This window comes from Mustela nigripes, chromosome 4 (assembly GCF_022355385.1).
Source record: "Mustela nigripes isolate SB6536 chromosome 4, MUSNIG.SB6536, whole genome shotgun sequence".
Taxonomy (NCBI): Eukaryota; Metazoa; Chordata; class Mammalia; order Carnivora; family Mustelidae; genus Mustela; species Mustela nigripes.
Window position 1 is genome coordinate 115315708 of NC_081560.1, and position 23646 is coordinate 115339353.

A 23646-nucleotide genomic window follows, 5' to 3' on the forward strand; every position below is an offset into this window, starting at 1 on the left:
GTTTTCTAGAGTGACTGCACCAGCTTTCATTCCCACCAACAGTGCAGGAGGTTCCCCTTTCTTGGCAGCCTCACCAACATCTGTCATTTCTTGACTTGTTAATTTTAGCCGTTCTGACTGTTGTGAGGTGGTATCTCACTGTGGTTTTGATTTGTTTTTCCTTGATGCCAAGTGATGTTGAGCACTTTTTCATGTGTCTGTTGACAATTTGGATGTCATCTTTAGAGAAATGTTCATCTATTCTGCCCTTTTCTTAGTTGGATGATATGTTCTTTGGGTGTTGAGTTTGATATGCTCTTTATTGATTTTGGATACTAGCCCTTTATCTGATGGGTCATTTGCAAACATCCTCTCCCATTCTGTCAGTTTTCTTTTGGTTTTGTTGACTCTTTCCTTTGCTGTGTAAAAGCTTTTGATCTTGATGAAGTCCCAATAGTCCATTTTTGCCCTCACTTCCCTTGCCTTTGGCTGTGTTTCTAAGAAGAAGCTGCTGCAGCTGAGGTTGAAGATAGGTTGCTGCCTATGTTCTGCAGCTGAGGTTGAACATAGGTTGCTGCCTATGTTCTCAAGGATTTTGATGGACTCCTGCCTCACACTGAGGTCTTTCAACCATTTTGAGTCTGTTTTCGTGTGTGCTGTAAAGAAATGGTCCATTCATTTTTCTGCATGTGGCTGTCCAATTTTCCCAACACCATTTGTTGAAGAGACTGTGTTTTTTCCATTGTACATTCATGCCTGCTTTGTCAAAGATTAGTTGACCATAGAGCTAAGGGTCCATTTCTGGGAGCTGAGGGTCCATTTCTGGGTTCTCTATTATGTTCCAGTGATCTATGTGTCTGTTTTTGTGCTAGTACCATACTTTTGTGATGATGACAGCTTTGTAATAGAGCTTGAAGTCTGGAATTGCAGTGCCACCAACTCTGGCCTTTTCAACATTCCTCTGGTTATTCAGGGTCTTTTCTGGTTCCATATAAATTTTAGGATTATTTGTTCCATTTCTTTGGAAAAAATTGATGGTATTTTGATAGGGACTGTGTTAAATGTATAGATTGCTGTAGGTAGCATAGACATTTTCACAATATTTGTTCTTCTAGTCCATGAGCATGGAACATCTTTCTGTTTCTTTGTGTTTTCCTTAATTTCTTTCATGAATACTTTATAGTTTTCTTTTTTTTTTTTTTTTTTTTATTTATTTATTTATTTATTTATCAGAGAGAGATGGGGAGAAAGCAAGCACAGGCAGACAGAGTGGCAGGCAGAGGCAGAGGGAGAAGCAGGTTCCCTGTCGAGCAAGGAGCCTGATGTGGGACTCGATCCCAGGACGCTGGGATCATGACCTGAGCCGAAGGCAGCTGCTTAACCAACTGAGCCACCCAAGCGTCCCACTTTATAGTTTTCTGAATACAGATTCTTTGCCTCTTTGGTTAGATTTATTTCTAGGTACCTTATGGTTTTGGGTGCAATTGTAAATGGGATTGACTCCTTAATTTCTCTTTCTTCTGTCTTGTTGTTGGGTATAGAAATGCAACTGATTTTTGTGCTTTGATTTTATATCCTAACACTTTACTGAATTCCTGTATGAAGTCTAGTGGTTTTGGAGTGGAGTCTTGGGTTTTCCACATAAAGTATCATAACACCTGCAAAGAGCGAGAGTTTGACTACTTCTTTGCTGATTTGGTTGCCTTTTATTTTTGTTGTCTGATTACCAAGGCTAGGATTTCTAGTACTATGTTGAATAGCAGTGGTGATAGTGGACATCCTTGCTGTGTTCCTGACCTTATGGGAAAAACTCTCAGTTATTCCCCTTGAGAATGATATTCACTGTAGGTTTTTTATAGAAGGCTTTGATGAAATTGAGGTATATACCCTCTATCCCTATACTGTAAAGAGTTTTGATCAAGAAAGGATGCTGTACTTTGTCAAATGTTTTCTCATCATCTATTGAGAATATCATATCATGGCATATTCTTAATCAAGCATCTCACTTTATGTGACCTAAAATATGTTGAGCAGAAAACGCAGATCTCCTGATACAAGTGGTTCTCTCTGTAGAGATTCTGATTACAGTCAATGTAAGGGATTAACTTTTCAGAGGCTAGAAAATGTATATGCTTTTTGAGGGGAGGGGAATGAATAAAGTAGAGGAAAAGATACTGTGATCATGCTTACTTTTTGGATTAGAGTCTCTTGGGCAAAAGTTATGTTTTTGCCAGTAGGGTTGGGAACTACCTATTTTGGGAAGGGGTGGAAACCTCCATTTTGACCAGAGTATATCTTAAACCTTAGAACAAACAGGGGGCTGAGGTGGTACATAGTTTTTCTGGGCAGCTTGGGGCTTATGTTAGAAATCAGGCTGAAAAAAAAGAAAATAGTATTTGAAAACAGACACTGAGATAAGACTATGCAGAATGTGCTCAGTTTGGTTTGGCAGCGTTTCAGAAGATGAGTCTGGAAATATACCCCAGGGTTGGAAGGCTTTAAGCCCAGGTGAGGGGTGCGGGCACATCTTTTGGCCTATAGGAGCCCCTGGAGCATTGTACAGAATAATGGTGTATGAAAAGCAGCATCTTATGAACATGTCTTGAGCACCTACCAGGTGCTGGTCACTGCCCCATATATTTGCACATACAGTCCCCATTTTATTCTAGCAAGATCCCTGGTAAGGAGGCAGTTTTAGCTCCAAACTTACAAATGAGGAAAAGTGAGCTCACTCAGGTCAAGCTCCCTCCTAAAAGAAGGTGTAAGTGGCAAAGCCATGTTGGGACACCACTGGCTGACCCCACAGGTGGGTGAGGTTTTGAGAGCCATGACTAGCAGCAGAACTGGCCAGGGCAAAAGGGAGAATCACTGAGGACAAAAAATACGATTATTAACATAATTAAATGTATAAGTTGAAGGAAAAAGAGGAGACTAAGCTGGTCATTTGAGTGTAGAAGATTAAGATACTGAGAGAAAGAGGAAATGGCAGATAGGGGACTGCATTTAGTGGAAGGGGGAGGGGAGATACATTCGTCATGGGACATCTGGATGGACACATCTAGCAGGCTATTAAGAAATGCAAAGGGTGAGGAGCAAGGACAAATTTGTGTGCACAAGATGAGTGAGGTGCCTAATACATGTGATAAACTGAGCCAAGGATACGTGTGTAGACTACACTTGGGCTCTGCTTAGACAGCCAGATTTAGCAAATAAAAACACAGGCTGCCAAGTTACAGCAGAACGTCAGGTAAAGAATTAACTTTTATTATTACTGTTCTTTAAGATTTTAGTCACTTATTTAAGAGAGAAGGTTTTATTTTTTTTTTATTTTTTTTTTTTAAAGATTTTATTTATTTATTTGACAGAGAGAAATTACAAGTACACTGAGAGGCAGGCAGAGAGAGAGAGGAAGGGAAGCAGGCTCCCTGCTGAGCAGAGAGCCCGATGCGGGACTCGATCCCAGGACCCTGAGATCATGACCTGAGCCGAAGGCAGCGGCTTAACCCACTGAGCCACCCAGGCGCCCGAGAAGGTTTTATTTTTAAGTACTCTCCACACCCTAGTGTGGGGCTCAAACAACCCCAAGATCAGGAGTCATGTGTTCTACTGACTGGGCCAGCCAGATGCCCCAAGAATAAATAATTTTTAGTTTATGTCCCTTGCAGTATTTGGGATGTCTACATTTAGTTATCTGAAATTTAAATTTAACTAGGAATCTTGTACTGCATCCAGTAACCTCAGCTGTGTTTCAGATAGAAACTGCACTGTGAAGAATAAAGACATGTTGAAGGGTGACTGGCCAAAGAGAAGCCATGAATCTTCAGGAAGATGAATGATGTATCATAGTAATATATCAGGAAGAAATCTGCCCATGCCCCGATTCTCTGGACGAGAACTGCAGGGCAAGGGAGTATTACACACAATGCAAGTACTGTGGCATATGAGCGGGTGAAGAAGGACAGACCTCCAGAGGCCAAGATGGCAGGGCTACTTGAATGGAAAACACCAGTGCTGGAGGTGAGTTGGTCTTTTTACTCACGGGAGATGCTTCCATACTTAAAACACTTGTTTTGGGGCTCTTTGGAGAGTTCTCCAAGAGACCCCGAGTTCTAGGCCCATCGCTGGGTGGTGATAGAGGCAGGAGAATTTGGGGGGTGTCATGGGCCTTCAGGAGAATAGAACTAATGTTCACTGTAAAAGTAAATGACAATTAGAGTGACATTTTGAGACTAAATGAGATGTCCAAGGGAGAAGGCACAGAAGCAAAAACAGTGTAAGGTCTAGGACTAAGCTTTTGGATATGTTTGTACATTCCCCTTCATAGGTGTGTGAGGATGGTAAGAGGATTATGAGCCAGCAGGAGGGGATGAGCTGAGACCCCAGGGCAAAAGTATAGTTGATCCATCCAGCAGAGTTTCAGGACCATCTCCAGCAACTTCCCATAGAAAGCAAATGGAAGCATAAAAACAGGTGATGGTAACAATTTTTAAACTGAAAATTCTAGGGGCGCTTGGGTGGCTCAGTCAGTTGAGTGGCTGCCTTCAGATCAGGTCATGATCCCAGGGTCCTGGGATCGAGCCCCGCATCAGGCTCCCTGCTCGGTGGGGAGCCTGCTTCTCCCTCTCCTTCTCCCTGCCACTATGTCTACTTGTGCTCTCTATCTCTCTGTCAAATAAATAAATAAAATCTTAAACTGAAAATTCTAAAAGTCAAAAATGTCAGGCTGTGGAGCAAGCCATGGTAATAAAATGTGACTGAGCTGACAGCTAGTGGCTTAGTACTAGGGGATTTTTGTTCCCTATATTTGGACATATACTTGGGCCCTAAGTTTTAGTTTATAGGCTCCTAGGCTCTTTGAGAAAAGGATCGATCAAGAATAAAAAATATAATAATTTAACATACTTAATTGGAGAAAAAAATTTATCAGTGTTTTAAAATTTTATTTACTTAGAACTTTCGTTTCAACGTCTAGAAAGCTTTGAAGTATGCCATTGTCCAACTAAAACCTAAATGAAAATACACATGAATTTGCCATCGCAGTTTCTTTTTCTTATGTAAATATATTTTCATGTTAATCTTCTGGCTATTGAAAGAAATGGGATGACGGATCAGCTAATTAACCATGTATTTCCCTGGGTCATTGTCAAGTAATGATCTGTATTAAATGAATTGATATTTGGTTAGCTTTCTTAAGTAACTGTTGATCACTCTGCAGGAGCCCAGCAGACTCCTCTAATGTGAGTGTGGTTTACTTTATGGAAATGAAGGAGGGCTTACGTTGTCAGTGAAGACGACTCCGAGTTTCCACATCTGATACTTCACATCGATAGAGTTCAATCTGGAAAGACAAAAAAGAAGAATTTGTAGGTATGTACATGAAGTGCTTTCTTGTCCTACATTAAATATAAGATAAACTCATTTATGTGAGAATGATCTCTGGAAACTGCTAAATTAACCAGTGTATACATCAAGTATCCTCACTAGCTTTCATTATACATTGGTAAACACATTCCAACAAAATAATTTTTACTTACACTGATAAACACTTGCATGAAGAGGCATATTCATTTTACAACTATACTTAGTTTAGCAATGAAAGGGCTTTTTCATCTTGTTTGTTTCCTTTTGTTTTCAAAAGCCTCTCTACTCGAGAAGGGATTCACCTCTTCCCCTTGGTTCCCAAAGCATCTTGTAGGCTTAGACTTAGTATGATTTCCCACATTGTTTTGTGATTGTGGGTACATAGGTATCTATGTATGTACATTTATGCCTCTCTCCCTAGTCTGTGAGCTCCCTAGCCAACCAAGCACATTATATCATACATGGAATATGTCTCAGTAAGCACATGTTGAGAGAATAAATCTTAACATAAGTATTCATGGTCTTTGCAGATTAAATACGTTTTAATTAAAACACACTTTCTAATTTTCATTTTTTTCAAAACTTCCCACTGATTTATGGGTTAAAAAGTGTCACTTTGTTCACCTTTCCAATATGCCAGGTATTTGATATAACGCAATATCATATTAGCATTATTACATAAAGGCTTCTCTAGACTTATTGTCTTAATCTTTGATTACTTTACTCATTGAAAAATGCCAATCTTTTATTACAAGTGGTAGGATCGATCATGGCTAATCAAAGCTGACTTCTTAGGAGACTTCACCCTCAAAAGTTAAGGAATCAATTTTATTACTAAATAACATTTTTTAATAAAGATTTTTAAAAGGTATTTTAGAGAGAGACAGAGTGGAGGGAGGGGCAGAGGGAGATAGAATTTCCAGCAGACTCCCTGCTGTGCGTGGAGCCCTACAACGTGCTCCAACCCACAACCCTGAGATCATGACCTGAGCCAAAACCAAGAGTCTGATGCTCAACTGACTGAGCCACCCAGGTGCCCCTGCTAAAGAATATTTTTAAAAGTTCTGTGAATATTTACAATGGCTTTCAATATAAGACTATATTTTCTTAATGTGGTAAAATGCTCAGTGGCATGATTATTTTCCATGAAAGCAACCTAAAAAAATAAAATAATAAGTATTTCTATCAGGATGCCTGAATGTATCAGTTTCTTACTTATTTAAAACACCATTCTCATTTTTCATCCCTATCAAACATTAGGATGACAAGATTGTTATCAATTTCATGAAGCTGCATATCCTTTTCATAGTGCAGGACACTCTTTTCTAACCAATCGGGGGCAGTCCTACTGTTTGTGTGGGCTGACCCACTCCCAGGGATGGGCCATACCTGATCTAGGCCAGCTAGGACATGTATTTACCTCACCACAGCACGTGGTTCAGGGAAAACTTTCAGCCAGAAGCTGAGGAGTTTTGCTAGAGAATTTTGAGATACAGGTCCCCATGAAGACACAAATGAAAGAGATGCAGGCTGCTAGCTGTCATTCTGTCCCCAGGAGGTAATCTGGCCACTTATTTGATTGACAAGCCCTATATTTTTGATTGGCAGATAAATGCATGCACAGATAAATTAATCAATTTAAAAGTATTAATCCCTAAGGGAAAAAATGTATTATGCCACATTAATTTCTTGGTCCTTTGCAAGGAGTCAAACTTGGAAACATTTCCTAGGTGAAACAATGGAAAATTCCCCTCATTTGAAACTATTTGTTCACCCTGGAAAAAAAACCCAACAATAAAAACAGTCTGAACTTTCATTTTTCAGACTTGTGTTCTAGGGTCATAAAGATGGCCAGGAAAAGTGTATAACCCAGTGAAATTTGTTGATTCTACACTGTTTGTCAGAGATCTGAAAATATTAGTAGAAAGCTCAGCACCACTCTGACTCTTGTTTTATCTGAAATTCTAGCATAAGGGTCTTAGTTCTAAGCACCATCAGTGTGCTTCATTTTCTATACAGCAACAGTCTTTAAGTCCCACATGTGTTTTCTTAAAGCACTGAGGTGATATTTTGGATCTAAATTTACAGTTTTTGTCATATGTTTGCTTGTCTGATTTTCAAATGAGTTCAAATTATTTTTAAAAACCACTAGCCCTGGGGCACCTGGGTGGCTCAGTGGGTTAAGCCTCTGCCTTCGGCTTGGGTTATGATTTTGGGGTTCTGGGATCGAGCTCCACATTGGGCTCTCTGTTCAGCAGGTAGCCTGCTTCCCCCTGCTCCCTGCTACTTGTGGTCTTTCTCTCTCTGTCAAATAAATAAATAAAACCTTTAAAAAAAAAAAACCCACTAGCCCTAACAACTTTTCAGGTAGATAAAAAATATATGACTGAATAAGATAGGTCAGCCAAAGTGGTTTTCTTTTTTTTTTTTTTTAGGATTTTTTATTTAGTTATTTGACAGGCGGAGATCACAAGTAGGCAGAGAGGCAGGCAGAGAGAGAGAGGAAATGGGCTCCCCGCGGAGCAAAGAGCCCGATGTGGGGCTCGATCCCGGAACACTGGGATCACAACCTGAGCTGAAGGCAGAGGCCTAACTCACGGAGCCACCCAGGCGCCCCGGTTTTCTTTTTTAAATGCTAAAATATTTATCTGAGACAAAGTAGTACTGCCCTACAGAGCCTCACATATCTATAGTTTCAAAGTCATCATCACATCCCTAGTTGGCTGAGACCGTAAGTATACAAATGGGAAAGGCTGATTTATATTAAAGGAAAGGTAACTGTTACATTTCTTCTAAAATCATTTAAGTGGCTACAATAAGAAATTACATTTTTATAAGCATGTATGCTTAACATTTATTCCAGAATTACAGGTGATCCAATTTGCAAAATATATTTATATGTACACTCACACTACGTGTGTGTGTGTGTGTGTGTGTGAGAGAGAGAGAGAGAGAAATTCAGTCTCAGGCAAATTCAATTCAACTGGTTCACATCCTTCTAGTTATATAATAAATTAGTCCATTAAAAGCATGGTATTAGGAGCACCTCATTTTAAAATTAAATTTTCAAGTTACAGCATGACAGCATAATATTTCTAGCATAGGAGTATTTGCTATTTAAATGAAACACATTATAATAAAAGAATATGAACTTTGAACATTTCTAATGAAAGAGCTACACAGATCCCTTTTCCAGAACATAAGAAAGATTAACCTCTTTTCAGGAACTAAGCATCAGAAAAAGTCAAAGTTTAACTTCGACTTAAGTGGCATTTAGGGAGTAGAAAAAGCAAATTAAGAACACAAATATTTATTTTTGCTTTATGTAAATAACAAAAAGCCACCTTCTAAAATTAGTAGGAAAAAAATCCAGTCATTCCATAACTGAAAACCCCTCCAAGTTTAAAGCAGACCTTAGGTATATCTTCTGTTTCCCTCCTCTCTATGCCTCAGACATTGAGGGAAAGGAAATCAGTGCACTAGCAATTTCAGAAATGTCTGAATTTCTTCTCCTTTCAGTCTATAGCTATAGGAAAGGGCATAAGCTGCACTCACACAGCTGACAGGGAGCTGTCTTTCTTCGGCTTCTTCTTCTCCCGGGCATCGCTGAAGTCCAGAGCGGCTTTGTCCATGCCTAGGAGCTCGCTGATTCTGTCCCGGCCGTAGAACTCTCCGTACTTATCCATAACCTGGGGGATAGGAATAAAAGCACTTGACCCACCTCATGCATTAACTAACCCCTTGTATGCCTGTGTACACAAATATCTAATTATTTTTACACTTATTATATTTTTGCCTTATGTTCAAGTTCACTTGAAATTCTTGTTTATGGCCCCTTGTCTGTGATCACACTGCTTAAGGTCACAGCAAGCTTACAGCGTTTTAGATAATACCCTCAGCAGAACAAGATTTCTTACTCAAGAGGGAGGCATGCAAAAGGAAGAAAGTAGGCCAAATATGTAAGAGAAGAAGTAGAAGAAGATGGAATGAAAGGAACTTCACCCAAATTCCTACTTTGTGCCAGGAATCACGGTAAGAACTTTGACTTGCTCTCCCTCACAGGATTGTCACAGTATAGAACTTTCCTGTTATTAGGATCCTACTCTGCAGATAAAGAAGTTGTGTCTCAGAAAACAGAACATGCTCAAGGTTGCTAAGCTTGGCAAGACATGGAGTGAGAAAGCTATCAGGCAGGAGCTGACTCGCGGCCAAGGTCTGTATAGACCACTGCTGACCAAGGGTGGGCCACTAGTGATGGCATCGGGATGCCATCATCCCCACCATTCAACACTCCCATCGTTTCCTGAGTGGAGCAGCCCTTCAGTAATCCCCAGAGCCTTGTCTCCCCCGCCCTCCTGTCTTCAGTGCAGTCCGAGCATAGGTTCCGGGGCACCATTTGAATCCCTTCTGAGCAACCCCCGTCATCGCTCTGGCCCCTCTCTCCCTTGGCCACATGCACCTGGCCTGTTTTCAGAGCTGTGCATAGACATGGGCCCACAGCTCACCCCTGGGTGCAACTCCACGACACAGCCACTCTTGGCCCAATGCTGACAGACCACGAGAGTCCCCCACACAGTGGAAGTGGGGGCAACAAAAACAGTAAGGAGAGAAGAGCAGGAGAGAGGACCGGCTCTGAGAGGTAAAGGGGGTAGGACAGAAGGGCAGAAGGAGAGGAGGAAATAACATGGGGAAAGGAGGCAAGAAATGCTAGAGTGGGTGAAGCAGCACACTAACGGGAAGGAAGAAGGGACTAGCAGAAATAAAATTCAGGGGGGCGCCTGGGTGGCTCAGTTGGTTGAGCGACTGCCTTCGGCTCAGGTCATGATCCCAGACTTTCGGGATCGAGTCCCTCATCAGGCTCCCAGCTCCTTGGGGAGTCTGCTTCTCCCTCTGACCTTCTCCTCTCTCATGCTCTCTCTCACTCATTCTCTCTCAAATAAATAAATAAAATCTTTTAAAAAAAAAAAAAAAAGAAAAAAAATTCAGGGGTGCCTGGGTGGCTCAGTCAGTTAAGGGTCTGTCTTGATTTCAGCTCAGGTTGTGGTCTCAGGGTGGTGGGATCAAGCCCTGCCCTCATTGGGGAGTCTGCTTGAGATGCTTTCTCTCCCTCTGCCCCTCCTCCACCTCATTCTCTTACTCTCTAAAATAAATAAATCTTTTAAAGAAATCAGTTTTCTCTAAATGTATATAATGAAAGTAAATGAAAACATGAAAGAGTAAAGAGTCTGCGAACACTGATTACAAAGGTTCATGAAAACACTTGTTCTGTGTTATTCTCCTGGCACTACAGATTGGCTGGGATAAGCTGAGTGGTGGTTCCCTCTGGACTGTGTTCTCACCTCGTTCTCAGAAGAACAAACTGGGCAGCACATGTGCGTGCACGCACGCACACAGCAGGAGTGTCACGAATAGTCCTGCTGTAATTACTGTTCATCTGATCCTGAATATGCAGTTTCCTTCTGAGAAACTTGTGCTTTAACAATTTAAAGCTGCTTCTTCATTAAATAATTAAGGAGACTAAAATGATCAAATTATCTATTTTAAATTATTTAAAAATAAGTCTTTCAATGTTTGGCCTAGTTTGGATGTGCTCTTAGGCAGTAGCTCAGTGCTACTCACAATGCCAGGTCACACAAAAAACTTGCACCAAAATAAAAAACACACTACTCTCAACTAGAAGGGGGGAAAAAAGGTCAATGGGTTTCATCATGTACCTGATTTAAACTTGTGGTGCAAGCCCTCCATCTGCCCTGAGACTGGTAATAGAGGATTCGCAGCTGCTCCTGGAGAACCGTCCTGAGTAACACTAAATTGGTGAAATCAAAGGGAACAAGACCACTTCGTGTGGCCGGTACTTCTGCCTGTTCACTCCACAGAGCATCCCCTGGGGCTAGAACCCATGAAGGAGCAGAGGGTGAGCTGGGTCAGTTTGGCAATTAGAAAGGTTCAAAGAATAAGTAGAAGCTAGAATGTAATCACTAGAGTATTTTACAACATACAAGTAATGGTGCATATATTTCATTCAAAAATTTGATCTAACATTAAAATTCTGTGTGGGAAAAGCAGAGATGATCCTTGACTCAAAATCAGAGACTTAGCAGGTGCCACAGTGGACTACTGACTCTGTATCAGTGTTCTTTCCACTACACTCTGAGGCAGTGGGCATTAGAAGGATAAAACGTGATGAAGATAAAAAGATCTTTAAAGTTTATATAAAATAAATAAAACTCGATCCTTTCTTGTCATGCAAGGACTTGACTTCTGTAAAGCAGGATTCCAGCCCTAGTGATTTATAGCTGTCTTATCAGAAAATGGCCATCAGCTAATTTATGTTACCCAAACAATCTCAGAAAATTCTCACCAAGTCCTGACACGGTGCAGACCGAGCACTGTTTATTCGCCGGAGTCAGAGGACAGGCAGATAAAACAGTGCTTATTTATCTTATAGCTACAGCGCATGCGTATTTTTTACATGCAGTTTTTGAAATTCATATTCAATTTCACTGCCGCTCTGAAATGACATTGACAGATAAAGCACACCTCAATATTTCATTCTACATATGAGCTGCATCAAATTCAAATCTGAAGTGTGCTCTAGGAAAGAAACAGAGAATGCATTCTTTATGAGAAGTATTACCTTTCTTTTAACAAATTTGTCCCAGTAGTTGTTGGGAAATGACCTAAAAAATACAAAAGCATAAAAGTAAAATAATATCATTTAAGAAAACAATAAGCAACAGTATACTGTTTGAACTATACAACATACTTCAAATAATATGTAAGATCTTTCCATTCACAAAAATCATAATTTATGTCCCATCTTATCCCATAATTTTTCTATATTTTGGATAGATCAAATATTATTTAAATGTTACTCTAGGGGCACCTGGGTGGCTCAGTGGGTTAAAGCCTCTGCCTTCGGCTCAGGTCATGATCCCAGGGTCCTGGGATTGAGCCCCACATCGGGCTGTCTGCTCTGCAGAGAGCCTGCTTTGTCCTCTCTCTCTGCCTGCCTCTCTGCCTACTTGTGATCTCTGTCAAATAAATAAATAAAATCTTAAAAATAAATAAATAAGTAAATAAATGTTACTCTAGCAATATATACATGCAAAATCACAAAAAGACTATGGGCTGCTATTTTAGTAGAGAAGAATATGAACGTATTTATTCATAAGCAGGCTTGTTATATTTATTTACATGTCAGTATATGTCATTTGTAATGTCAAATACAGTTTTTCGTCAATTGTGTTTAAAAATTAAAGTACCTAAAATTCTGTCATTGTTTTTCCCACGAAGTAAAAAAAACGTCTCATTCCCCCTAGTTATCCTCAAGGAAACTAAGCAAGGTACCTGGCACCTTGACTAACGCTGAGTTCACTTAAAGGGAAAGACTTAATTGATTTAGTATAAACAGCTAGAGTTGATAAACATTTATAATGCACAAAGAAACCATCCCTATTTGAGAACTTGGGAGTTTATAGAAATGTTAATTTTTTAAGAATAAGCAAAACTGGTGAAAATAAAAAGTATTTCAGTCTTGAGTAGTACAAACTACTCAAAAAGTATTGCATCACTAATACTTTTAGTGTTGGACAATTACACTTTTGTGATGAATTTATACCTGGAACAGCAGCTAGTAGTTTGGGTCTTGAGCTCACAAGGCTAAATATTTAGGGTACAGAAAAAGTACTTGTTTCTTTGCCTTAAGTTTTACAGGTCATACTCCTCAACTCATTTGATACCCTGCTGCTTGGTGGTACCGACAACGAGCTTACAACATAGATACGTCAAAAGTATGAAATTCAGTATTTTTGCTTTTAAGGCTATAACTCTTTCCCTAATTTCTGCCACCTCTGTGCTTTTGGAGGACAGAACCCTGCACTGTAGTTATGTACCTCTAACTGTGCTCTTCCCTGAACACTGAGTAATGGATGTCACGTTCCATCACTCCTGTGAAAATGGACTCAAAGCCATTTTTGATTAAGGAATTCAGAACACAGATGGGAAAAAATGGATGGCATCCATTAAGAAGCTGACAGCACTTAGTCTTTTGATTTTCTTGGCTGAAAATATCACTATTATTCACCTGTGCTAAACTTTTGACAAATCTGCAAGAACTCCAGCATTTTTTTTTTTTGTCTTAAAATTTTTGAGCATAGAAATGTCTCAAAAAATTCTTTACTCACTGTGTGTTGATTACAAGTCTATCCCACTGGCCTTTAATATCATCTTCTGAAGGTTGTTCTGTAATATAAAGCCCATCAAATTCCAGTTTTCGAGCTACTTCCTTTTCTCGCTTAAAAATAACCAATGGGACCTACGTTTGAAAATATAAACATGTTAAAATTAGTTTAGATTTACTGGTATCTCTTGTGGTCCCTACCTGTACAAAACAGCTTTTTGGAAAAAGAAATATTTCCCATGTTACTTCCAGGAACCAAAACCGAGTGAAAATGAATTGGTTATATTTAGGCAGAAAAGAACATCTAGAGGTTTAGGAAAAATAGAAATGGAACTGATGCCATGTACAACCCTATGTTTCCAAACACACAGAATTTTACACATATTTTCACTAAAAAAATCATTTTTAAATATTAGAAGATACATCTTTTATTACAATATATTTGTTATATATCCTTATATATATGAGAGACACAAACAGCTACAATAAAATATAGCAATGTTACGAAGGTTCCAAAATGTATGCTCCTAACAAGTGCAGTTTTATTTGCGAAATCTGATTCTATGCTCAGAGTGTCCAAAATGCATTTTGAAATAAACTTTAATTTCTGCAAAAATTTTTGTCAGTTTGCCCAAATATTTCCAGAACATATTCTTATTGCCTCATCTGGACAGATTTTATGCAAGGCACAGATATGAAGAGGATGCAGACATTCTGGAAGTATTCAAGAATACCTCCTCCTGCCCCATAAAACAGGAAAGAAAAGGAGAGGAATTTCTGAAGAAAATTTTACATCATAGTCTTTTACTCCAGGCTCTGGTTTTTCAAAGTCTTCTAGAAGTTTCACAATCAGAGGCAGGGGACAGTGAAATAAAGTGTTACCATGAAAAGGTGTCTTGCTAGGAAAAAATAAAGAGGTTTGCAAAAGTAATGGGCAGCCCTGAGCACTCAGAGACTCTTGAGTTCTATTCACCAAATTATATTATTCTCTTGGCAGGGATCTAGGAATAGAGCTCTATTATTTTCTGGGTGAAATGCAACAAACTATAAAAAGCATTTCTGCCATGAAGGCTTTAGATACGTTCCTAACAAAGGACAATTCAAATGATTCAGGTTCCACATGACGTATTCCGTGACTCTAATACACCAGGAGCATCGCTGGGACACAGGGTGGGTTACTTCTGTGGGGTCAAGTTTGGGTGAAACTGGCCATTATGGGAATGATTACCAAATGAAACAGAAAGCTACAGCAAGAAGGCCCAAAGCCACCTGCCCTTGGGACAGTCTGTAGCCAATGTGGAGCCCTGAAGACAAGCCTCAAATGCCCCAACCCAAGACAACCATGTAGGGGTATCCCACCCTTGTGGACTGAGGCCCACGCATGTGCCCTATCATGTCTGAAAGGTTGCCCCACTTGTCCCTCCATTGCACTCTGCTTCCTTCCCTTGCCCCACAGGTGTTGACTCCTAGAACATTCCCTAATAATCCCCATGCAGGTAATTTCCCCATCTCAGAGTCTGCTTCCCTGGAAGTCCAGCTTGCAACAGACACGTGCACACACAGACACACACAGGTACCTTGGTGCCTTACTATCTTACTTTCAAGCAGTAGTATCCGATGATGCAGAAGAAAGAAATGACTGTGTGGAGAACAGCTAGGATCCTCAGCGTGGGCTCCATATAGCCACTGCTCTCCTCCAGGACATAGTGAACCGCGATGATTCGGGGCGAGCCAGTGTCTAGGGTGCTGACTTTGGCATTTTCACTCAAACTGCGTGTGGGGAGCTCCTTTCCTTCAACCACAGAAGAAGTGGAGACCTGATTCAAACCATTTAAAGTAGAGTCAGTTCGCTTCCTCTAAGATACCGGCACAAACCAGAAACCCAATGGAAACCCAGCAAAAAGCCAGAGATGAAGCCCATGTCCCGTGAAAAGACTAAAAGCAAGGGCTAAAAATAAGATAGCTTTTCAAAAACTGATGATAAATTTAGAGCACACTCTAAAATGCTTTCTAATCCAAGCAAGACTTGAGGATTCTAAGGCATGCCGGGGTAGAGGGGGGCATTTCCCACTTAGTTGAGAAGAAAAAATCTACTGCCTTACTAGACTGTCAGTGACGTGTTTGACCTTTAGGTTCCTCTTTCATCAAAACATTTTAGAATGGGTTTAGACATGCTTATTAGTGGATTTGTGAACTCTCTACATGCAATTCCATCCATCTGTAGTTTCGTACTGGTTACTGAATGACAAAGACATACGTACCTTATAAAAGAGCAAGATGAAATTGATTGCAAATGCGACAAATAAGGCTAACATTCTCATGTTGTAAAAGTTGCGAGCAAAATAGTTCTGAAGGTGAAAAAAATGATTAAAAGGTCACTGAATTGATACTGACATGTGCAGACAATTTAAGCATTCCTTCCTTTACCCAAAACTATTTCTCAAGAGTCTACTTTTTATCAAGTAGCATTCTTGGTGCTGTAGACGTAACAGCAAATAAGAAAATCTGGGCTACCAGTGGAGAATAGAGATGGTAAACACAACCACAGATTGAAGATAAAATGAAACAAAACATAATCTCAAGGGATGCTAATGCTTTGAAGGAAAAGCCGTCAGGTTAAGGGCTTTTGGAATGGGGGTGCTATTTTAGATAGATGGGTCAGGGAAGGCTTATTTTAGGAAATGACATTTGAGCACAGTCCTGAATACCATGGGAAAGCAAGAAAAGTAAGCGACTGGGGAGAGAGTGTATGAGAGAGAGAGAGCACACGGGCTGGGAGGAGGAAGGTTCTGAGTTCAGAGTGAATGTGTTGTTGGGGACAGTGAAAGAGAAGAGGAGGGACTAGGATCAAATGAGGTCAGAGAGGTGAGGTGGACATAGGCTTATAGGCTTCTGGTAAAGTTTGTAATGTTCCTTCCCATGCAGTGGGTTGGTTTATGACCTCTGGAGCCACACTGCACACTCGCTCGCTGCAAATGCAGATCAGCGCTTAAGCACTCTGACAGCATCCCTTCTATCATCTGTGAAGTGGCAATAACAACAGAAGCTTCCTCAGAAAGTCTGCTCTGAGGATAAGTTCATGGAGGGAAAGTTAGTTATTAATCTTGTTATTATAACTGGAATGATTACTTTATTCTGGGTGGGATGGCAGGCAAGCTATCAGGGGATCTGAAGAGGGCTTGATATGACCAGATTATAATTTGGAAAGATTATTCCAGTTGCTGTGTGGGAGACAGGATGCGAGTGGAAGCAAGGGGACTAATCAGAGCTACAAAGGGAGCGCAGGAGGGGATGATGCTGGTGGTGGTGGTCTGGTCTAGGAGGAGCTGTACAGATGGAAGAACGGAGCAGACTCTGGCTATACCTGGAAGACAGAACTGGGAAGAGTTCCTGCTGGATTGGATTTGAGGGAGGCAAGAAAGAGAGGACTCAGATATAGTAACTTCTGGATTTGGGGTCAGAGCAACTCATTACATGGTTGGTGCCATTTAGCGACTGGAAAAAACACCCAGAGGAGAAGTAGGTTTAAGGAAAAAGGCGATGGGGAGATATCAAGTCTCTGTTTTACTATCAAGTGGGAGATGTCAACGAGGCATCCAAGAGGATATGCCAGGGGCTTTCGCATGACAGGTCCTATCAAGATGACAATGTACCCCATTATCAGTCTCCATGTACACACCCCATTTGGCTGGTATCATCTCCCACCCAGGACCCTACCTTTACTGCCATGGCTTACAGACTAAGGCAGCCCACCACAGACTAGTCACATTGGTTCTCCTTGCAGAAGGCTGGAACTGGGTCACAGAGGCTGTAGCCTTGGTTATCTGAGCTGGCAGATCACAAAGACCTGAAGGATGGGGCCTGGTGGTCAAATGTGGCTGTGATTAGTCTTGTGTAGGCAAAATGGTGGGGAGAGAAAGTCATATTGGAAAGAGAAGCAGGAAAACAGAGAACACGTGACCCGGAGGCAGATGACATAAGAAGACCTCACTGACTGGCTCTGCGTGCCTGTGGTTAAATGCAGTCTTCAGGAACCCACTGGGGCTGTGGAGGGTTGTCAGTGAGCCCTTTCAACCTCCTGCCCTACCATCTATGCTGCCCCTGTCACCATGGCAACTATCACAACACTGAAAATCTGTGATTATCCAGATGTATCTACAAAATGTTTACATTTGGGATACTTTGTACTAATTGATATAGGGAAAATAAAAAATAACTTAAGAAGACATAGTTGAAACTATTCATTAAAATATGTTTGCATAAATGATGTAATAATGTGTAATATTTATTTACATAAAAGGAGGTAGAATATATAATTACTGAGGACAATCCACTTCCTTATATGTGAAGAGCTAGAATATACTGTGTTCCTGTCCCTTTTTGATTTTGCAAAGGCTGTAAAACATTAAATATGATTTTGACTTTCTTTTTTTTTTTTTTTAAAGATTTTATTTATTTATTTGACAGAGAGAGATCACAAGCAGGCAGAGAGGCAGGCAGAGAGAGAGGAGGAAGCAGGCTCCCTGCTGAGCAGAGAGCCCGATGCGGGGCTCGATCCCAGGACCCTGGGATCATGACCTGAGCCGAAGGCAGCAGCTTAACCCACTGAGCCACCCAGGCGCCCCTGATTTTGACTTTCAAATGGTGTTATTGCGAAGAATGTTGGCCTTGGTTTCTAGGTCTGACATTGTTGGTTAGCCCCTCCTCTAGGTTTATTCTGCACATTCATCTCCCAACATTTTCCTGCCTTAAAAAACTGTATATATAATTATATTTTAAAAACTGTATCTATTATTATATTAAAAGGCCTTTCAGCGAAAATTTTTATGAATTCCATCTTGTATGAATATGAACAGAGAACTATACCTCCTTTCTTGGATTTTCAAATATGAATATGCATTTTATTTGGGGAGCATTTCTGCAAAATATATAGGACACTACATAAATGTCCTCTCTTTTTTCATTCCCTTCTTTCCTCATTTCTATTTAAAGAGTAAATTTGAATAGGCCTTATTATCAGGAGGAAGCTGGCTCACTACTATAATGTTTTTGTAACTGGGATTTTAATAAAAAGGTGATGTTCTAGGAAAACCTGATGAACCCAGTTCTGGAATAGCAATATGAATCTAGTTGTACCCTTACAGTCGTGTTTTGCTTTCATGCACCGCAGACCCTCACATAAGGGCCCACAGAGTATATTTATTAACCTGCCCTAAAGTCTTTGTGGGAAGACGTTGGTTGCCCTCTGCTGGCCGTCACTATATCAGACGGTCTCAGGTAATGTGGACATGTGTGCAGCTTATGGTTTGGTGATGGAGCAGCAGACCGTAGGCATTTATTATAAAATATGAACACACTCAGGTGAGCAAATAAAACATACTTGTAGGACTGACTGGGTCCCCTGATTGCCACCCAAGGAAAGATCAACGAATATTTGCTGTGCCTGAATTATTATGGTCTCACAACCTACCAATAAAAATATTCACTCTAAAACATCTTACTAGAAGTTTCTGTTGATATGCTATGATTTTCTTCCAGAACGCTGACTCAGGAACTTCTGGCTCTCCATATCTGTGTGTGTGGAGCTGCCTCAACTTCTGTTTACCCTTCTCTTCTTTGGTTTTTTCTTCTTTTTCTCCATCTTCTCCCCTACAAACACAAATGAATGAAATATAAGCCAACCAGAAACTAAAGAGGTAACAAGTTTGCCAAATTATACAAATGAATAAGTATTTAAATCAAAGTATCACTGTTGAAAACAGGTTCCTCTTCTAGTCCACTATGATATTCAGAATTTTAGAATGAGGGCTAGGATTTCCTGCCTTTGCCCATCCCCCGTAGATCAACAATCCTGTGAAGTTCAAATCTAAAGGATATTTTATAGGCTTGAAGTGTCTTTATAGCCATATGTAGTGCATAACCTTCCAGCTGTGCAATAAAAACATTTAGGTAAAAAGAGTATCAATGACATTTTTTTTTGCTATGACTTTCAAATAACCTTCTTTTTAAATTACGATTTTAATGTTTTAACACTGACCAGCCGTTAGGACTTAAAATCAGAGGCATATGCATTTGGCTGTTCACATGTATAAAGCATGTCAAGATATTCATTTTGCAGACAATCATAGAGTTAGAAGCACTGAAATTTGACACCTACACCCCTTCCGGGTGCAAAATACCACAGTCCTTCATGAAGGTATTTTTATGGGTAGTCGCATATACATAACTCATACTTAACCTGTATTAGGTCTAACATCCTTTTTAACATGGAAGATTTATCCCTGAAATGACGGTCATGCTGTTTCATTTCACTAAAAGTCATTAACGTGGCCATTTTTACAACCAAGAAGGATCTATAAATAGAGCCGACTATAAAGAATAGCCAAAGGGGACGCCTGGGTGGCTCAGTTGGTTAAGCAGCTGCCTTCGGCTCAGGTCATGATCCCAGCGTCCTGGGATCGAGTCCCACATCGGGCTCCTTGCTCCGCAGGGAGCCTGCTTCTCCCTCTGACTCTGCCTTCCACTCTGTCTGCCTGTGCTCGCTCTCGCGCTCTCTCTCTGACAAATAAATAAATAAAATCTTTAAAAAAAAAAAAAAAAGAATAGCCAAAGAAAATAACAATGAAGGGAAAAATACAAGTGCTATGAGAGCACAATAGCTCTTATGGGCGCTTAAAATTTGGCTTCGCTGATTTGTAAAAGTATGCACATGAAACAATCTGAACTGAGGGAAAGATGTAGGTAGGTTTCAATGGTTAACAGAAAGCCAGGGTTATGAGGAAGTGATCCGTTTTTATTGCTCTGTAGCACCAGGAATGTGGGAGGGGAGACTGAAGATTTCTGGGTCCTCCTGCACCAGACCTGCCGTATTAGGAATCTCTGCAGTGGGGTCCAGGGATGCATCTTTGTTTTAACAAATTCACCAGGCCATTTTTATGCTTGTGGCTCTGGGGCCACGCTCTGAGGGACGTCACTGCAAGAACTGCATGCAACGGCGTTCAGAACATTTGTCTCCTCCCCGGCTTATAAGCTTATAAAGGACAATCCCCGGAGTCGTCCACAAACAGAATCCTCATGGAACAAGGAGGAAGAGATAGTGTGGCAGCCGAGGGGTCCTCCCCCACCCCCTGGCCACAGAGCCTCTCCTCTGGGATGGCGGATTTTGTCGTGGAGCAGGAGACTGACCAGCATGGCCTCAGAGGGGAGGGAGAGCGAGCAACAGAGACTGACTAAAACAAAGGGAAGTATACAGAAACGACACATACTCGGCCTTTTCGGGTTCAGATTTGTTTTCTTCTTTTTCCTCCTTTTCTTCCTCTTTCACCTTCTGTTCCTTGAATGAGTCAAGGGGGAGAAGAAAGAAAAGCAGGATCACATGTCACCTCTGCAGGAGTTGAGAGAACCCTGTGGCCAAGAGCCAGATCATAACCCGCAGAAGAGACCCGCTTCCCACACAAGCCCTTCACTCTGCTGGTCTGAATCCTCAGCTTCCTCCGCACTTGGCCCTCCCTGCCAGCAGTGAGGACAGACCTGCTGGGCTCCCCCCCCTTTCTTTCCGTCCGTCAGAAGTACCTTCCTCAACTCATCCCCTACTCAAACGTTCCTCACCCGTTAAGTTTTACCGAACTACTCCCAACCAGAGTGATGTCTCTGCTTTCTCAACGTTTGTGACCCTACAGTCTGTCTACGCTGTTGCACACTTACTGGTTTCCCAGTTTTTTCATGAGTGTCAGCGATATCTTTCTAACAAACTCTCTAAGGTGGTCTGAAAGCCATGGTCACATCTTCTGTTTCCTTGGATGCACTGTGACACCCAGGGGCATTAGGCACATGGTAAGGACTCGTAAGATACGTGTGGATGGGATGATCCCTCTGCTGACGGCTGTCGTCAGGGTGGGAACTTGAGCTTACACCTCAACAGTTTAAGATACTTCAGTAATTTGTAAAGACTCTTAACAAGGCCAGCGTTGCCAAGCGCTTCCCTTTGGAAGGTCAAGGCACACATGTAAGAGGCTCTGGCGCCAGCTGGAGAACGGGTGTAGGGTTCATTTTTCACACCCAACTAACAGCCAGAGGGCTACGGTGACTTAGAGCCCATTACCTGGAATTTTTCTTGCACGTCGGGGATGGGGACCGGGTTGCTCATGAGGTCACTGAGGCCAGCGTTCGGGTTATGAGGAATGAGTTTGTACTGTCCTCCTTCTCTCTTCAGATCCAAGCCGAATATGTCCGAAAGGAGGTCGCTTTCCTCCGTCAGTTCCTTCAGGTCTGTGAGGTCTTCCGAGGGCAGGGCGGCCTCCATGGGCTTCCTGTCCCCCTCCTCGCCGTCCCCCCTCACCTCGTCCTGGGTGGGGTCCGGCATGTTAGCTAAGAGCTCCGCCACCCTGATCTTCTTCGCTCCTTCTACCAGGCTGCCCCCCAGCAGCAGGCTGCAGACGATGCGGAAGAAGCCTCTGGAAACGCTGGCCACGAAATGCAGGAGGCTCATGAAGACGCTCCAGTAGGACGAAAAGGCGGCTGTGACCATGTCCTTCACGGTCATCTTCTTCACCTTCTTCATCTGTTTCTTCAGGCTCTTCAGGCTGAGCATTCGCATGAGAGTCAAGACATTGTGCCTAAGAGCCAGCAGGGCCGACGTGACCGTCAGGATGGAAAAGAAGCCCATCCTGGGCCCCTGTTCTTCCGGCTTCTCCTTCTCACTCTCGTCCTTGTTCGCCGACCTCTCATTCAGATCCGACTCTGAGATCTGCGCCGCCAGCTGCATCTCGAAGATGGTGTCCTCGCAGAAGTTGACGAAGAGCTCCATCTTCTCCTTCTCTCCCCCTTCGTTGACCACATCGAATATGAACTGCCGTTTGGACTCCTTGACCTGGGGCTTCTCCCACTGCGTGCGGCTGGACTCGCTGATTTCGAAATAGACCCGCTCGATGCGCTTGGCGCTTCCCATGATCTCGATGCGGCCCAGGAAGGGCTGGAAGTAGTTCAGCACGCTCTCGGCCAGCTCCAGGAAGGTCTGCAGCCGGGTGTCGTTGGGCATGTGTTCAGACAGGTTGGTCAGGAGAACGGCGACGTTGAAGCCGATGTCCTTCGCAGGCTCGTGGAACCGTTTGACGAACTCTTCATAGTCGAGGGTCTCGTTTTCGTCGGTCTCCGCGCAGGACAAAAGAAACTCGGTTTCGGACTGTGTGTAGTGCTTATGGCTCTCCATCGCTTTATGGAAGTCCCTCTTGGAAATGACTCCCTTGCCGTCGGGATCATATTCCTTAAATGTGTCAGAAGATGTCAAATCCTTTAGTTTTAAGAACATGTCAAAAAACTTTAGAATCATCTCCACGTTGTTGGAAGATTCCACGAGCATGTCGACCATCTGCTTGCCGATGGTTCCATTGACAACATTTCCTGGTGGGCAAGAATTGCATGTGTTCAAAGGCAACATTTTTGTTAAAATCATTGTCTACACAAAAAAAGGACAATATAAATCTTACATGACGTGTGAATCAAGGATGGCTCCTTGTTTATCTTCCACTGCATGAAGTCTCAGGAAAAAAGGGATAGTGATTTGCAAACTCTAGTTTAAAGGAGGGATTACATAAACATATGCAAAACCGTATTTGCAAAGTAGTTAGACTAACAGGAATACAGCAATATTTGAACAAAAGCTGTTTTTTTTTTTCTCCTTCAAATCGATCAAGAAAGCAACATGTTCTTGAATAGAGAAAATGGGGAAAACATTTATATCCTAAAGCTAGAAACTGAAGTCCAGTTTCATGTTAATAATAAAGATGAGCATCTGGACAGCTTTTGAAGATTGAAAAATCACTGAGGGAGTGCATGGGTGGCGCACTGCCTTTGGCTCAGGTCATGATCCCAGGGTCCTGGGATCAAAGCCCACACTGGGCTCTCTGCTCAGCGGGAAGCCTGCTCCCTCTCCCACTCCCCCTGCTTGTGTTCCCTCTCGCACTGTCTCTCTCTGTCAAATAAATAAATAAAATCTTAAGAAAAAAAAAAAAGATTGAAAAATCTCTACTTGAAGACAATACCCTATTTAACGTTCATAGGTCTGTAAGGCAGGTACTTTTTCATTAATTCTGATTTTACTATTGAGAAAAGTGAAGTTTAGCAAG

At 41.7% G+C, this 23646-nt stretch overlaps 1 protein-coding gene across 7 annotated transcripts in view; it reads right to left on the minus strand.

The window, feature by feature from the left end:
* RYR2 (ryanodine receptor 2) overlaps positions 1 to 23646 on the minus strand; it is a 739709-nt gene that overhangs the window by 21917 nt on the left and 694146 nt on the right. For all 7 annotated transcript variants that reach the window (XM_059397367.1, XM_059397365.1, XM_059397366.1 and 4 more), the window contains 9 exons: positions 21624 to 22921; positions 20788 to 20855; positions 19024 to 19171; positions 15784 to 15870; positions 15121 to 15339; positions 13527 to 13657; positions 11978 to 12020; positions 8896 to 9029; positions 5257 to 5317 (listed from right to left, as the gene is read on the minus strand). In XM_059397367.1, the coding sequence (XP_059253350.1) occupies positions 5257 to 5317; positions 8896 to 9029; positions 11978 to 12020; positions 13527 to 13657; positions 15121 to 15339; positions 15784 to 15870; positions 19024 to 19171; positions 20788 to 20855; positions 21624 to 22921 (2189 nt within the window). The remainder of the gene's footprint in view (positions 1 to 5256; positions 5318 to 8895; positions 9030 to 11977; positions 12021 to 13526; positions 13658 to 15120; positions 15340 to 15783; positions 15871 to 19023; positions 19172 to 20787; positions 20856 to 21623; positions 22922 to 23646) is intronic.